At 31.8% G+C, this 17,286-nt stretch overlaps 4 protein-coding genes across 5 annotated transcripts; 3 read left to right on the forward strand and 1 right to left on the reverse strand.

Moving 5' to 3' along the window:
• Positions 1–605: 605 nt before the first annotated feature.
• Positions 606–8,315, forward strand: Hydr1 (abhydrolase domain containing Hydr1). The gene is made up of 7 exons (XM_069114327.1): positions 606–927; positions 4,716–4,885; positions 5,266–5,476; positions 6,096–6,208; positions 7,213–7,450; positions 7,554–7,719; positions 7,839–8,315. The coding sequence occupies exons 1-7, from the start codon at positions 694–696 to the stop codon at positions 8,015–8,017; spliced, it is 1,311 nt and encodes a 436-aa protein (XP_068970428.1). The 5' UTR covers positions 606–693; the 3' UTR covers positions 8,018–8,315.
• A 767-nt stretch (positions 8,316–9,082) lies between these two features.
• Positions 9,083–12,993, reverse strand: LOC138180446 (prolyl endopeptidase). The gene is made up of 13 exons (XM_069114328.1): positions 12,779–12,993; positions 12,591–12,704; positions 12,152–12,375; positions 11,910–12,097; positions 11,605–11,830; positions 11,306–11,465; positions 11,023–11,223; positions 10,716–10,898; positions 10,502–10,615; positions 10,288–10,436; positions 10,007–10,219; positions 9,601–9,925; positions 9,083–9,510 (listed from the first exon to the last, which is right to left on the reverse strand). Exons 1-13 carry the CDS (start codon positions 12,905–12,907, stop codon positions 9,445–9,447), a joined length of 2,292 nt encoding a protein of 763 aa, XP_068970429.1. The 5' UTR covers positions 12,908–12,993; the 3' UTR covers positions 9,083–9,444.
• A 1,119-nt stretch (positions 12,994–14,112) lies between these two features.
• Positions 14,113–14,698, forward strand: LOC138180449 (uncharacterized). Its single transcript, XM_069114333.1, has one exon. It carries the CDS (start codon positions 14,544–14,546, stop codon positions 14,694–14,696), a length of 153 nt encoding a protein of 50 aa, XP_068970434.1. The 5' UTR covers positions 14,113–14,543; the 3' UTR covers positions 14,697–14,698.
• A 214-nt stretch (positions 14,699–14,912) lies between these two features.
• On the forward strand, positions 14,913–17,212 carry Lipt1 (Lipoyltransferase 1). Of its 2 annotated transcripts, none has more exons than XM_069114331.1 (4): positions 14,913–15,482; positions 16,018–16,125; positions 16,393–16,606; positions 16,683–17,212. In XM_069114331.1, exons 1-4 carry the CDS (start codon positions 14,913–14,915, stop codon positions 17,030–17,032), a joined length of 1,242 nt encoding a protein of 413 aa, XP_068970432.1. In that variant the 3' UTR covers positions 17,033–17,212. The 2 variants fall into 2 exon arrangements, with proteins under 2 accessions (XP_068970432.1, XP_068970433.1); XM_069114332.1 differs by having other exon boundaries at positions 14,913–15,470.
• The last annotated feature ends 74 nt before the right edge of the window (positions 17,213–17,286 follow it).

Genomic DNA, 17,286 nt, shown 5'->3' on the forward strand with positions numbered 1-17,286 from the left:
ATGACACACATTAAGCGACATGTGGACGAACTTATGAACACTTATGTAAGCGAAATTTTGTCGGCTCGTAATCATGTTCGTCACGTGTATACGAAGCTCCACAATATAACCGAAATTGTAAAAACAGTACAAAAGCATAACATAAATTCAATACTTTGCTCGGACATAGATACATTAAAAAAAGTCTACACACAAATATGTAACGAACTAAAATAATATCACGACACCATGTATAAATAAGAAAACCAATGTTTTGTATATGTTAACAATACGATGTCACTAACACACGTATGTGAGTACTTCGTGCATAAGTAACTTGTACCTAACAATTTTACCTTCATCAAATACAGTTTAACACGTGTAAAATGATCGAAGCATAGTTGCATTGACGGTACTATTATAAAAGTTGAAATCATTGTACATATTACATAATTCTCGGTTGCAGGTATACTGTATACCTTGCACACGACTCCTATACTCTGAATGCGTATACGTATAGAATGACATAAGTGTTAGTCCATGAGTGTGAGAGCGGATTCACTGGTGTGCACGTGACTGAATCTCGAGTATACGTTTCTGTATAGTCGATGTATGACTAGCGGTACCGGTTGGTCGTCTAGTGAGATACATCTATATGTAGTTGGCTGTTCAATTATTCGAACGTCATGCGCGTGGTCAACCGAGTCCATCCTAATGCTTAGCAATTGGCTGTTCGCTATCGGCATTCGGCGAGCAAAGATTGTCAACGGTCTTGGTAATCATTGGAGTTCACGTCACGCCAGTGACAGCAGCTGTCGCACGTCGCACATATCGATAAAGTGCACGATGTTGAATTTATTCGGACCACTTCTCGACATTCCGACGACCTACTACGGGGCGCTGCTGGGCGTTGGATTCTGCGCTTATTATCTTTTTGAAGTTGTTAAAGTGAGTAACTTGATAAATACACCTTCTGTTTCATTTTGTTACTATTTTCCCGGAAATTAATTATTAGTTACGAATCGCGTAAATAGAACAATGGAAAAAAATGAAGTATACCTTGTTATGAATTATTAATAAATTGACCGATTGAGTACAAGCACTTAATATGATTTTATGACAGTAATACCAATGTACTTGTGGATTTTAGAGAAAAATGGTGGGGATATAAAGTGGTAATTTAAATATTATGAATGATATATTATTTATGTTTCTAGAGAAGATACTATATTTATAAATTAAAAGGTTTTTCTAAAAGAAGAAGATAGATAACAGAAAATTTTAAAATAATAACTTTAATATAAACTTTTAATGTTATTAATATAAATCGTAAAAGAATAATACAGAAATTGGTACATGATTGAAAGTAAAATTGAATAATAGGTAAACAGATTCCCACGTATGAATATTTTGGAACTGAATCTAAATTTTCAATTGAATTAAACACGACGGCGCGGCGGATAGCATTTATCCGCAGACTTTTAACCTTCGTTAAATTCAATCAGCACCACATTTAGTCCAGAGTCACGCGTCTATAGTGTCTGCCTTCATTCTATTAACGCCATTTATTGTAGAAAGATAAACTTCGCCAACACAACTTGAAACATTAAATTCATTCTGAGGCTAATTGTAAGCGAAAGTTATTTAGACTTTCACGGAGAAATAATCGCTACTCGGAGATGTGACTCATGATGAGGGAAAACTACAAAGTTGAATCATTAATAACCGCATTGATAATTTTAAAGTACATTAACCTTAACCACACATAATCCATCTCTGAAAGTCTAATATCTCTAATATCATATATAAGCAACTTGTTTATAAATAACGATGAAGAATTCATATTATTTGATATGAATTACTTAAAAATTGCAATATACAATAGAAGATATTTGCTGTATATTTCATATTAATTTAATATTCCGTGTCTAATCTATTAATGGTACGACCTAAATAGATCTTTTGCAACGTTATTAAAGTTTCGTGATAATCACGTTTAATTAATCTATCGAGAAACTTTCAAAGTCAAAGAATTTTTTCTTATCAGTTTTTTAATTTGTGTCGATATATTATCAGGACTTCCGCGAAATGATTCGATTACGAATACTTCGAACTCTCACGTACCCTTCATGGTTCGTACGAGCCACGAGGAGATGTACCATCTATTAATTCGACCTTAAAAACTCCGAGGCACTTGCACTGAACATATTGTATGCGCATTCGGTGTGCGCGCGCAACGCACGCAACACCGGAACAGGTAACATCGTATGTATTTGCTAAATAACAACTACTCGAATTAAAAATAATACAATACTAGGTAATCATAAACATCTCTGTATTCACGTGCTCAATTATTATCTACATACATAGATAAACATTAAATCTGTTTGTACGATTTATTGAAAGCAGTAAATATATATCTAGTAGTGAGTTACTAACGTGATCAGAAAATAAAGAATACAAAATGCAAATCTGTATGTGGCAAGAAAGCAGACAAAAACAGTGAAATTTAAAAAATTATTCATCATGAAAAAGAATGTTCATCTATCAGGGAAAAAAATCGATATGCAGAATATCTTCTCAGGACAGTATATTAGTTGATTTTACCTTTCTCTTCTTTTTTCATTCGATCTAAAGACGTGGAATATATAGTGATCTTAAAGTATTTACAGAACCTGGTGTAGAGATTATGTTACACTTGCTGCAAACACATGCAAGGAGCATATGTGGTTTTTTTGTGGTTAAAGTGTAAATGGAAACGGATAATGTATTTCCATACATTAACGTACAATTTTGTATCAATATAAACAGAACAATGGAAGAAATCTTACTTTTGTAAATTTAAGTTATCGTACTTCAATAACGTAAACTGTACCTTTCTATACGTACAGGGTAGGTTATTCATTTAACTCAGGACCCGCGCTCGCGAGAATATTAAAGCGGTCACAGTGTAACATATACGCTTCCTACTACAATCAAATGTCGTAAGCCATTTATTAGCTGTTATTAGAAGTATAATTAGGTGAGAACACAGAGTGGTTTGGTTGTCGCCGAAGGACTTTAAATTTAACGTCGCAATAAGGAGAGGACGATCGCTGAAAAAGCGAGCCTGGTAAATTTTCACCCAACGATTTGCGGTTTTGTTTGCACATGTAGCTCAATTTTTTAATAACAGATATCTTGAATTTAGCTTATCTGAAATGTAATTGCAATGTAATTTTTATTCAAAATCGCATTCAAATGCCACAATTTAGAAGTTATTTACAGAACACGAACGTATCTTTAAATCACAGATTTAATGTCAGTATTCGACAGCTCATAATTGGTTCACAACATTTGATTGGAGTAGTAAGCCTCATGCTACACTGTTGCCATTCTCACAGTACATACTCAATGTACTGCAAGCGCGGGTTCCGAGTTAAATGCATAACCCTGTGCATGTAGCAAAACATAGAATTTAAATAACTTACATAAATGTACTATGTACTAGTTCAAGTATTATGTTATATATGTATATGGAAATGAAAATTATGTTTATGACTTACGTAACATCAACTCACCATGTATGTAACATCAAATCATCTGAGAATATATAAATATAAACAGTGTTTTCCAAAAACTGATACAAATTATAGTCTTTATCTATTTTATATCCACTATCACAGAAAGTTGTTTATGAACTTACCGATGATAATTAATCTACTTCTCTTCTCTTTTTTATGAGCCATGTACATACAGTACAAGAAACGCTACTCGTGAAATAAATATTTTATTCGTTCATAAAAACTTATGAATAATTACAGGAAACATCCGATAATCGTACAAACAGATCCTGTGCATAATTGCACAGTCGTCATCCCTACTACGAGCGGAGAAAGGGGGGGGGGGGTGTTGCGAGAGGTTCCCCTAACCCAGCCAGAGGCTCGATGGCCCGCCGCAATCGAGTAATGTAATATGATCCAGTGTCAGATATCGTTGAGACAATGTATTTAGGTACTAATTCAAAAGTAAAACATTTTTATTTTTGACTTTTTTTAATTAAACTTTTACTAATGTATTTAAGAAATCTTTCTGATGAAAATAAGACCAAACATGATATAATCTGAATTATATTTACTTACTGATATGTATTTAGTTATCGTTTATTAAATAAGCAAATATACGCTAAATTATATTGTGTCTGATGTAATTTTAGTCAGAAAAATGTAACAAATGTGTTGGTAAAAGTTTCATCGACCACAAATCAAAAATAAAAATTTTTTGAGTTAAAGTTTGCAGCTTGTTGCGACTCTTTAATATTTGTCGAATGTTCCCGACTCTCAGTCCCTCTTTCTCTTTCACTCGCATTATCCATTTCTATATTCAGCAAGTCTAAAATTTTAATTTCAAGAAATAGAATCGTTTCTCTATCTTCATAATTGCAACACTTGACTCCCCATTTTCATACAATAATCGAATATTTCCTAAGTTTCTATCTACAGAGAATTTGTAATTCGTTATTAAATTAATATATCAAAAAATGTTTTCCCGTAATAATACATGATAATTGAAAGGTGATTACAGCAGTCAAGCAACAAAAAGTTATCATGAATAAATATATTCTTTCAATTTCTTTGGTACTTATAAATTATCGTCAATCCCCTGCAGCTGCTCAGCTCTAATGTTCGTTGATCAGACCGCTCATTGCGACCAATAAGTTGATGAAAAAAATAGCAAGCCTTTTAAATGACTTTCAGACGCCTATGCTGGTATGTGCGAATGGACCATTCCGATCATTTCTAGAAGAGCACGTATCTCTAGTGAGGAACAAGTTTTGGCCAACCCTATGGTGTTTCGAATCCAGGGCACAAACCATTATAGCAAGCCTTCTTAGATCGCGAATCTTGCCACCTATTCACTATAAAAGGTTGGTAAGTTTACGTCTAACGTTATTCCCATTTTTGTACAAAATAAATTCCCATATGAGAAGAGAAAAAAATTGTGCAATAAAGAAAGCTTACAATTGAAAATAAAGAAAATTATCTGACTGGAATTGAAATATAAAAATCAAAGATGTTAATTGTTAATCAAATTATTTTTGTATTAAATTGTTGATTCAAATACTAGCATTTTTATATCAGAATATTAATTATCCTAAGTAATGTATACTTTTTTTCTTACGTCAGAAGAGCTTATTGTAGCATGGTACAAGCAAAGATTAATGACCGCTCTTGTCTTGAAGTGCACGATTACAAGCTAATTACCAGACTCGTTTGCTTTCGATCTAATTAATCAATTGTCTCACAGAGAGATTCTGACCTTGTCGGATGGGGGTGAAGTGGCTCTGGATTGGGCGGAACAGGGATGTTCCGTTACTTCGCCCATCGTGATTATTTTGCCAGGACTCACCGGCGCAAGTCAAGCAGAATATATCAAGTGCCTTGTCTCGTCCGCAAAAAAAGTTGGGATACGATGCGTAATCTTCAACAACAGGGGATTAGGAGGCGTAGAATTAAAGGTATAGGAACATACATAAATTTTGTATAAAAAATATGTATCGATCTTTCTATCATATTCCTTTATTAACTTGTCTGTTTTAGTAATTTATATTTAGTAATATGTATTATATACATGTACATATTACTACATATATATACATGGTGGTTGGTAACTGGTGGTACAAGCGGAAAGGGGGTGAATCTACGCGAAAAAAGAAGTCGAAAATATAGAATAAAAATTTTTTTTAATTTTTCTTTTTTTTTTTTTAAATTTTTCCATCGACACAACGATCTACAGTGAGATCCGTTATAACGTACCGCACGCGTACCGAGCGAAAATTCAAAGTCGATTTTCTCGAAAACAAAGCCTCAAACGAAAAATTTTTATTCTATATTTTCGACTTCTTCTTTCGCGTAGAATCACCCCCTTTCCGCTTGTACCACCAGTTACCAACCACCCTGTATATATACAACTCTACTCTATCAAATTGGTGAATGAATGAAAATGCATTGAGAACAAAGTCAATGGTATTTTATCTTATTGTTCTCGAGTTGTTTCAATTCTACACGTTCAGTCTACTTATCCTTCTTTCTTGGAAATTGGAATGGAAGTTTAATTAAATAATTGTACAATTTCAGACTCCACGAATGTATTGCGCTGCAAATAGTGACGATTTATCAGAAGTTATCGAATACGTGAAGAAGATTCACCCTCACGTGCCTCTGGGAGCGACAGGGATCTCGATGGGAGGGTAATGAGAAAATCTTTTCCTTATATGCAAGACAGTTGTTAAGTGTCATATATGTCGGAGAATGACCCATGCTAGGGCCAGGGGCGTTTGGTGAGCCTCCTTCGGAGTCGGCCATCATGACCTTATCCCGCGTACTTGAACTCGTATTCCGTGAGCAAGCACTCCAGACGCGACAATCAAAGACGGTGACTACACTCGCGATAGTCGAATTGGTATCCCTATGTCCCTAACGAATCCGCGACCAACGGGATGCACTTACTCGGATCAGAAGGCGCGACTACCTTCGTAGGCGAGCTCTCCAGAATGAATGAATCTCGTCTCAATCATGCCACCGAGGGCAACTCTGATGCGGGTGTCTCCCAGGACACGAAATCATCGGACTCGTCCAGGATAGCCCTCGTTCTCGAAGTGAGGGAAGTTGACGTCGCTGTCTATTGGTCAACTTGAGACAAAGACTACTTGTCCGTTAGAAGCATCTTAATTACCAAAAAAACCCAGGTTTTATAGCCGGTCCTAGGCTAACTGGACTTGTGCTGTGTACGTGCCTCAATATCTAATATTCCTTGTCCGAAGGAACCGTTAGCGTGTTTTACTGCCGGGTACCTCTATGGGTATCCTTTTAATGAGGGTCATACTATCGCTCCATGCCTTTTTTTCTAAATCGCACGCCCGTCCCGTTGGCCGCGGCTACGTTCGGCGACGGATGGTCGCCTTGGGTCTAGGCCCTATTATCGCAAATCAAACACGACTAGATCGAGTAACAGTACTTCACTCAACCACCCTCGTTACATGTTCATAGCTTTTTCCGAGGCTCCGGCGAGGGTTCTGGTGTCCTTTTCGTCTCCGACATATATATGTGTGTATGTGTGTGTGTGTAAATCATTTGTTTGTTCATCGTCTTCATATATATACACAGAAAGCACATAAGAGATGTAATTAATATATTATGACAGTATCAGTAGCGATATAATAATAATTTTTTTTGTTATGCATGTATTTTTCAGATTAATTTTAGGTAATTATTTAGCACAACAAGGAGTAATGGCAAAAGGAAAACTGAAAGGGGGATTCTTGATATCCGTGCCATGGAACGTATTCGCTGCAACGAAAAGTACGGAAGAGAATTATTTTAATTTGATGTTAAATAAGTATTTGGCCAGCACACTTCGTAAGAATTTACGGCGTTTACACTATTCTTCGGAAACCGGAATGTTCGACGTTGACATTGACACTATTCTTAAAGTAAGCTTGTCTACTAAAATTACTATAAAATATTTACTTTTAAAATTTATTTAAAATTAATGTTATTATTTTTAAAATGTGTTTTCTTTCTTTATGTGATCAGAGTCAAACATTGAGAGAGTTTGATTCTCATTTTACGGTGAAACAATTCGGTTACAAAAATGTAGAGGAATACTATTCCAATGCAACCATACATGACAAATTACATTTGATTGACGTGCCGTTATTGTGTCTCAGCGCTGCAGACGACCCATTTCAACCATTTCAAGGTAACTTATTATTTTAAGTCACCAAATGATTACATTAGTCGTGCTTATTTTTTATATTATTTATTTAAGATAATTTATTCATGATAATAACCTTTTTTAATATCTTTTTTTTCGTTTAGCCATACCAGTAAAAGAAATATCAGAAACTAAAAATGTAGCTGTTGTTGTAACATCCCGCGGCGGTCACATTGGTTTCATGGAGGGTATGTGGCCAGTAAAAGAAGAACAATATATGGGTAAACTGTTTTCACAATTCTTCACCGCTCTGTTCACTACTGGTTTTGATTGTCAAATGTGATATGGAAATTAAATGAACTTACAAATTATATATCAAATGCATTCAAATCTAAACATTAATATTTGCGTTCAGGCATTGCGTTAAATCTATCACGTGCCATAATTAATCATATTTAGGGTATTGCACATGCGATGTAAATAGTACTAAGAACTATTGACTTTCCTCCGCTTTTATACTAAAAAGATTTTCATGAACGACCTACGAAATATTAGTTAATAACATAATATATATAGATATAATTTTTTACAAGCACATAGAACAATGTATAAAAATAAAACGCACATATTCGTTTTTGCTAGTAATGTTATATTTATTTTTAATATACTAAGTGTTTAATATGAACTTTTGTTATGCATATCTTATTTTCAAAATAAATGACACTTTAGTTTTATATATTTGCTTTGTATTCGAGCAAATTTGCTTCAAAGAAAAGAATATAAACAATATAAAGAAATAATAATAATATAAAAATATAAAGAATATAAACAATTTAAGTCGTTTGAAATAGTTTTGTAATGCATCATTCAATAATTTATTTCGTTCATTATAAATATTTCGCACAAAATTATAAGAAATAAAAGTTCCTGAACAAATTAATCTGGAAAGTACAAACAAACATATTCGTTATATTAATATTCTATTTCCAAGAGCTAATGTTGAAATTTGATTAATAAATTTAATAATATTAGAAACGTATAAATCCACATTTAAGGACTACATATTATGAATTGTGATACTATTATAGCAGTTAGAGACAAAAATATTGTTAATGTATGTTGTTAAATTTTATATATAGTTTCTGTTACAAACTTTATAAACAAATATTGTAAAAAAATAAGATATCCTATATTATTTTTCCTAATTTTTTAATGTTAAATGTACGTAAAATATAAAAGTCCAATAATATATTTTATCAATAAAATCTTTTCTTGTTATTCAATATTTAATAAAAATAACAAATCACATTATATATAATTTGATCAATATTATCACTTAATCCTAGAAGGTAGTAACGTAAATTAGAAAATGTATTTTGTTACATTAAATGGGAGAGATAGGCTATAGTAAATTACATAAATTTTTTATTTGATACAAAAAAGATTTTTACTATAAAATAATTTGCTAAAAAGCATTCTAGAATATTTCGAAATATTATTTCGTAATATGAACGATCATAATGTAAAAACACTTCCCATTGTATAGCATTAATGTTCTCGAATGTATTAAAATTAATTCTGTCCAATTAACTGTTAGGAACAAAGTAAGTTTTTCACTTTTTTTTTCTCCCTACTAACATATTATATCCACATTAGTAACACAACAATCAAAGAAGGATAAAATACAAAGGATTTGATCCATGGACAGAATTGTGTTAAAAGACCTGTACTTAGTATCAAATATAAGAATGTTAATATTCTTGATATATGTTACAATTTAAATTCTAAGTTCAATGACTTCACAATAAATGCTAAAATGTCTGTACTCTCTTCGATCTGAAATGAAAAATACAATGTTAATTAGATTTAGATTACAATGTTACAAATTTTAACATGATCAGTTAATTATTATATGTTAATACTAACCACTTTCATAGTCGGTTTTCCACCACCATGTCCGGCTTTAGTCTCTATTTTAATTAGTAAAGGATTTGTTTGTTGTGGTAATTTTCCCAGCGTACACTGCAGAGTGGCGATAAGTTTTAGACTGTGTAATGGTACTACTCGATCATCGTGATCGGCAGTTAATAATAATGTTGCGGGATACTGTCCATTCTCCGGGATTCTCACATTATGCAACGGGGAATATTTTAGAAGATTTTCAAAATGTTTTGGGTCATCCGAACTACCGTAATCAGATACCCAAGCAACACCAATGGTAAATTTATGGAAACGTAACATATCCATTACCCTGTACAATAAATGTAAAACATAAAATATAAGATAAAATAGAAGATAAACATTTTTTAATAAAATTAGCATATCGACTTACCCAACTTGAGCAATTGCAGCACCAAACAGATCAGGTCTTTGATTTACGCATGCAGCAACTAATAAACCTCCATTACTGGCACCTAAAATACTTAGTTTCGAAGAAGTAGTATAACCTTTTTCGACCAAATATTCAGCAGCGGCTTGGAAATCATCAAATACATTTTGTTTGTTAAAAAATCGTCCCCCATTATGCCATTTTTCTCCATATTCACTAAAATACATAATAAAATATTATAAATAAAAACACATTCGACTAACGTCGTTGCTTACTCAACTTACCCGCCACCACGAATATTTGCCACGGCAAGTACTCCATTTAAATGCTGAACAAACACCAGCTTTGTAACGCTAAACGTCGGTTGAATGCTAACATTAAAGCCTCCGTAGCCATACAATAAAGCCGGCATGGAACCATCCAAAACTGCATCCTAAATAAAAGATCCATTATTGTACTTTGTTTAGTATAAATTTAATGAATTTAAACAATACTTACATGTTTCATTACTATAAACATTGGAATCTTTGTACCATCTTTGCTTGTATAAAATATTTGACTAGTCTTGTACAAACTTGGATCAAAATTTTTTACTTTAATTTCGCGTAGTACCTATAAATACATTTATATATATACAAGTACAATTCTTTTTAATTTTCTTTAAAGTTACGTTCCTAGTAATATCACTATTATTTGTGAAGTTAATACTAACTTGTGGTTCTTCTTCATTTTTCAAATCAACTCTGTATATGATACCAGGAACTAGAAATGATTTGAATTGATAAAATATTTCGGAATATTTTTTTTGTCCCGCAAAATTAACTATTGTACCAACATCAAGCGGAAATATTCTAAGTTTTTCACCACTTGTTAAACTGTGTAATTGTAAAATATTCTACAAAAAACAAACAAGATTAATGATATCATAACTTCATTTTTACTTCGTTTAATACTAAATTTTTTCATCATAATGTTACAATTTTTTGTATTTGTTTTGAGTAATATTAATTCATGGTTACCTTAACATCTGCAATATAACAAGCTACAAATTTATCACCATCAACTGCACATGCCCAATCTAATACATTATCAGGATGTTCTGGTAAAAGATCAACCCATTTTTCTTGCTTATAATCCAATAAATCTATAGCTATTAATTTGTAATTCGGCGCGTTTTTATTTGTCCGAAATATTGCCTTGGTATCATCGTTTGTTACATACTAATTAGGAAAAAAAAAGTTAAGTAGTAAAAAAGATATTAAAACTAAAAGAATAAATATTCATGCTACTATTATCACTAACTTCATAATCAGCTTCAAGTTTGTCAACTACTTGGGTTAATTGTAACTTTTCTGCTATTTTCTTCTCTGGTTTCAATTCCGTAAAGTAAACTAAATTATCTCTACAATCTTTCACAGGTGTAACAATTAACCATTTTCCACAATCAGAAACTTGTGCGCCTCTAAAGATAGAGAAACATATGCAACAAGTGTGTTAGGTAATATTTAATCAAATATGTTTGTATGAAACACATAGGATGCAATCATACGTATTTACAATTAATCAACTTTGTTAAAACACATACATAATGTATCACTCACATCCTCCATAAAGGTTCTTCAGGAAATTCAACTACAATGACATCTTCTGACTGAGGCGTACCAACAATATGATAGCATAGCTTTTGATCTCGATTACCTTCTGTTTCTGAACCATCGGTTTTACCTTTTTGATCTGGGTAACAACCATAAAAGATTCCGCGATTGTCGTGAGTCCATGTTATTGGAGAAAATTTTACTTTTTCCAAAATTTCTGGGTATTTTTCACCTGTATGTATTATTTAAGCATTGAGACAATGAGCCATGTAATTATAAATTCTTTTTACAGATAAAAATGCAAATTGTACCAGTTTCTGTATTCATAAAGTGGATTGTACACCAGTCAGACCCGCTAATAGACAAACCATATGCATATATGCTACCATCTTCGCTAAATTTACTACTAGTAATCGCAATGGTACCATCTTCTGACAAAGTATTTGGATCTAAGAATATTCTAGGTTCACTATCCAATGTATCTTGTACATACAGAACACTGGAAATATTCATGTGTAATAATCAAACATAGATTAATATTTACTATTATTACCTTTGGTTTTGTAAGCCAGTATTTTTATAGAAATAATACTTATTTCCATATCTAGCAGGACATGAATATTTTGGAAAATCCCATAATTGTTTTAATCGATCATGAATATCTTGACGTGCTTTGCATGAAGCTAAATATGGTATGGTAACAGCATTCTGAGCATCAACAAATGCTTTAGTCTTTTCAGAATCAGGATCTTCTAACCATCTATATGAATCTTGAACCTGGTAATAAGAATGATAAAGTCTCATGCTTTATATTGTTTGTAATTTCTATTTTGAATAAAATTTATCATTATGTTTAACTAAAAAGTAGAAATATATCTCGTACTACTATTAGTTTATTAAGATAAACTGTTCTATCATCAAAGAAATGTTATTTATGAACATATTTACGTATAAACTTCATTTAAAAAGATTATCTTTTTTCTTATTCTAACCTCGACACCATGATAATTATCGACAATGGTTTCATCGCGATACGCTTCAGGATATTGCAATTTCTCCATTATTTTTTGATTTTCTATGTGTTTTCGTATCGTAGGGTCCAGCACCTAGATATTTTTCGAAATAATATAATTGAAATTTTGGCAGTATCGCTGACAATTATGTTACTACAAAATCTTACTTTCACAGTCGAAAAAGCCGATGCGCAAATAAATTGTGGGCGCTTACTAAGCAAATTCTTGTAAATACCAGTTTGAATTTTACGTGAGCAAATTTTCGTCGATATGTTTGCAATTAAGAACATAGCCATAATATGTATTTTTCTTACCTAACACATACTTTTTGTGAAATATAATACACTAAAATGCTTTTTTGTAATATTACACGTTAAAATAATCACCAATACAATCAAAATTCTATTAATCTATAAGTGATATATATATATATATATTATATATATATATATATATTATACAAAAATTGTTACTTTTCTGAATAAACTCTGATAAATGTCTTAAAAAGATTTATATCCTTTATATATATATATTACAAATAAAGGGTAGTAAAATATTTGTTTAGCTGAAACCATCACTATTGCAAAATTATACATTATTAAAATATAAATATTAAATATTTTTATTGTATCTTCAACAAATTCGATAATACATATAAGCTACTCGTTTAAATATAGCAAATTATAATTACGCATAAAGCGCTCGTCGTATCTGCTTTTCTTAAAAAAATACAAATCTTATCTTGTTCTTCACGAAATCGTATTTCACGTATGCGATTTCTACATGAAACGTTCCAGTCAAAATTAAATTATGATCAGCTTTCATTTTAACGAGCACGATTAAAGACAATTCGTACAATATTAGATAAAAATCACGTGACAGCTGATATAAAATACATTTGAAAGAAAACTGACAAACTGCGATCAGTTGTGTGTATGGTAAGGGCCAATAAGGATAAAAAATTTGTATCGGAGTAATTAAAAATGTCATTTATCAGCATAGTTATAAAGGCAATAGTAGTGTGAACGCATGATACGGAAGAGTAGGGGATATATTCTTATCAAATTGGCCTTAATTACTTCTTCCAATACCATACAGTATTACTTAGCTGTTACTAGGATATAAATACGAAGCACAATAAAGACAAATGTTTATACGGATAAAAAAAATAAGAGGTATATACATTTTTAATACTCTATTTTACATAAACTTTATTTTTATTTTATCCATATTTGTTATTTAAAAATACTGAAAAAAATACATGTAATATAGATATTTTTACAAAATCTGATACTATTTTTCCAAATATAATGTAATTACTTATAACCTTTAAACGGAATAGCATAGTTTAAAATTGATAACAAATTAATTTTCCATTATTAACATTTTTTTATTTAATCTAATAACAGGCAATATTACAATAAATAAAATTCACACAGAATACAATTTTTTAGCAAATATATTTATATGAAAAAATTAGGGAGAATACGGAAGGATATGCATGGTACTATTTACGAGTCTGAAACTTCGTGGGAGAGAGTCGATTACGAAGAAGAACACATATACATTTGTGACGTGTTATCATGAGCAGGTCAGCTGTACTGCCTGTACTTTGTGCTGTGAACTTAGATAACCTCCTGCATGGAGGTTTAAAGACCTCCCACTACTTTCTTCAACTATAGTAGGAGTTTATATAACATTAAAATCTCCCGCTAGAGTATTCACAGTGACTCGGAGAGTGCATCAGTGAATTTTAGCTCCGATTCGTAGTTGCGTGCAATTTATTCTCAAGTGTTGTAACATTACAAGAACCAGCGATTCTATCTTGGACGGAATTTACGCATCGATAGAGAGGAAGAGGTCGCCCTAGTCACCGTATACCGTTCGCTGCGGATAATTTGAATACTTTCCAAACTGTCAGCACACGGAGGAATGCAAAAGGACTGCCGAGACTGTTTAGGTATCCGATACCGTATTAACTCCCTGGATCAAACGTGGAAGTGGTTGCATCAAACAATTGCCCTTCACGATTACCTAATTTCTATAACAGCCATTCAATCTAACTTTTCGAGATTTTGTCAGTAAGGGTGCTATCTACGGACAAAAATATTAAACATTGTCAAGGCTGATTTCGTTACAAAAACGGAGGTGTTAAAGGAAGTCTCGCGAATTTAGTAATTAAAGACTGATTTCACGTACAACGTTTCCAAGGAGTACGATTTTCATATCAGTGCTGATGTACGTACCTATCGTTCGATTCATCGTGACATAAAAAAAAGTAGGCAGTGATTTTGCGTGTGTATGAAAAATATATTCTACTTACACGTGTACAACGAAAGGAAAATGTCTCTGATAAACAGATTTATGATCATTATCAAACGGAAACCCCAATACAATAATTTGTATCACATGTGTAAATACTCAACGAGCTTTAACGAAAAGCAGAATGATGCTAATGATTCGATTACGAAGTCAGTATTCATATCGCAAGCCACAGATGTGTTCACCAATTTAGCGTTAGAACATTGGCTCTATAACAACTATAATTTTACGAATCACCACGTATTACTCCTATGGCGTAACGACCCGTGTGTAGTAATAGGACGACATCAAAATCCATGGATTGAGCACAACACTCAACTGGCTGAAAAACGCGGTATAGTTCTGGTCCGACGTAACAGTGGTGGTGGTACTGTCTATCATGATCGTGGTAATTTGAATTTGTCCTTCTTCACGCCACGGGAACGGTATAATCGAAGATATAATCTGGACATCATTACCAGAGCTTTGTATCGAGAATGGGGTGTAGAAGCCGAGGTTAATAAACGCGAAGACATCGTTGTCGAAGAGAAGTACAAAGTATCCTTTCATGTAATGTATTAAAAATACTTACATATATATTTTTTTATTCAGGGTATACATATATATTTTTATACTTATATATATATATTATATATATATATTTTCAGGCTTACATATATATTTTTTTATTCATTTTTTATTTTTTATTTTTGTTCCAAAATTACATTTTCAATGACTACATTAGTCGGTGCTTAATTTGTTGGAACGAAGTTAATTGTAAAATAATTATAAAATAATAATAAATATATATAAAATAATTGTAAAATTATTGTAAAACTTTAAGGGGCATGTGTATATGTATGTGATGTTTTATATTGCAGAATCCTTAGTTGTATATTCTAAAATTTTAATAGCGTGTAACGATTTATTTAAAAATTTATATTCATTTTATAAAAGTAGAATATTCTCGAGAAAAACACTAACAGATTTTTCTTTATTTTGTACCAAGTTACATTAAAAACCCAGTTGGAACAACCTACATAAGAGCAAAGCTTCACGCTTTGCAAAAATTTACCTATATATCCTTAACTATTTTAAAACACAGATATCTGGTACTGCAGCGAAATTAGGACGACCTAATGCATATCATCACTGCACCCTATTGGTCAATGTAAACAAAACAGCTTTAAGCTTAGCGCTCGAGAAGAAGAAGGTAAATTATCTTCAATTATGTCGCAAGATAGATATTATTTATAATCAGTATTAAAAGATCTATTTCTAATTACTATCTTCAAAATATAATATGACAGAATTTTTATACCTTTTCAAATATAATTTTTCTAGTTGCTGAATATAAAAACAGAATTTAATTTTTTTACAATTTTAAATTTCAAAAAATATGTTTATTTGATATTTTTATATGTTTATTTGATATTTTTATGTTTATTTTATTAAAAAAATATGTTTATTTGTATTACAGGATGGTATAGAAACAAATGCTACTGCATCCATACAATCTTCAATAAAAAATTTAATTGATATAAATTCTCATATCCGAATGGACAAACTCATTACTGCAATAGGCTGGGAATATCTTCGCACTAAAGCTCTTGTTCTTGATGATGGTGGACAGGATCTCATTCAGCGTCAAAAAGGATTTCAATATATCAATCCTACCGAGGACTGGTTTCCAGGTATATAAATATTAAAAAAGGTATAATTCTCTAATATTTCAAATTATTATTAATATTGTTTAATTATTATTTTTAGGATTGGACAAATTAATAAGCGAATTTCGTTCCTGGGAATGGAATTATGGTAAAACACCGAAATTCACGGTAACACGCGTTGTAGATGTACCTACTGAAGACAACAAAGTCCATCAATTTAATTTGGCGCTAGAAATACAGAACGGCATCATTGAGGAAATCAAGATGAAGCTGCCAGCTAATTTAGTATCGAAAGATTTTAGTCAAGACGTGAGCGTAATAACTAATCTACGTGGTACGAGATACGATCATGGAGTAATGGAAAATATAATAACCGCGATCGGTTGCAAGACTGTTACGCTAAATACGAGTCAAAATGTAGATAAAAGTAATATGATTGCCACGCAATGATTAAACCCATCGAACAATAACAATGATTGTACTTAAATTGTCGTTGTGTTCAAAACGAGAACCGAATTATTGTACGATAACTCGCATTATTAGCATAAGCCTGAACTGTATATAGTTTTACTTCTATAATTCTTCTTATATTGTAATATAAATGATAAAAAATGCGCTTTTAGTTATGTAGCTATTGATTTTATATTTTTGCATTATTGTTATATGCACGTATAAGTCGTGTTTGTTCTTATTAATAAATATTG

Source organism: Bombus flavifrons, chromosome 5, assembly GCF_040668555.2.
Source record: "Bombus flavifrons isolate JBK064 chromosome 5, iyBomFlav1_principal, whole genome shotgun sequence".
NCBI lineage: Eukaryota > Metazoa > Arthropoda > Insecta > Hymenoptera > Apidae > Bombus > Bombus flavifrons.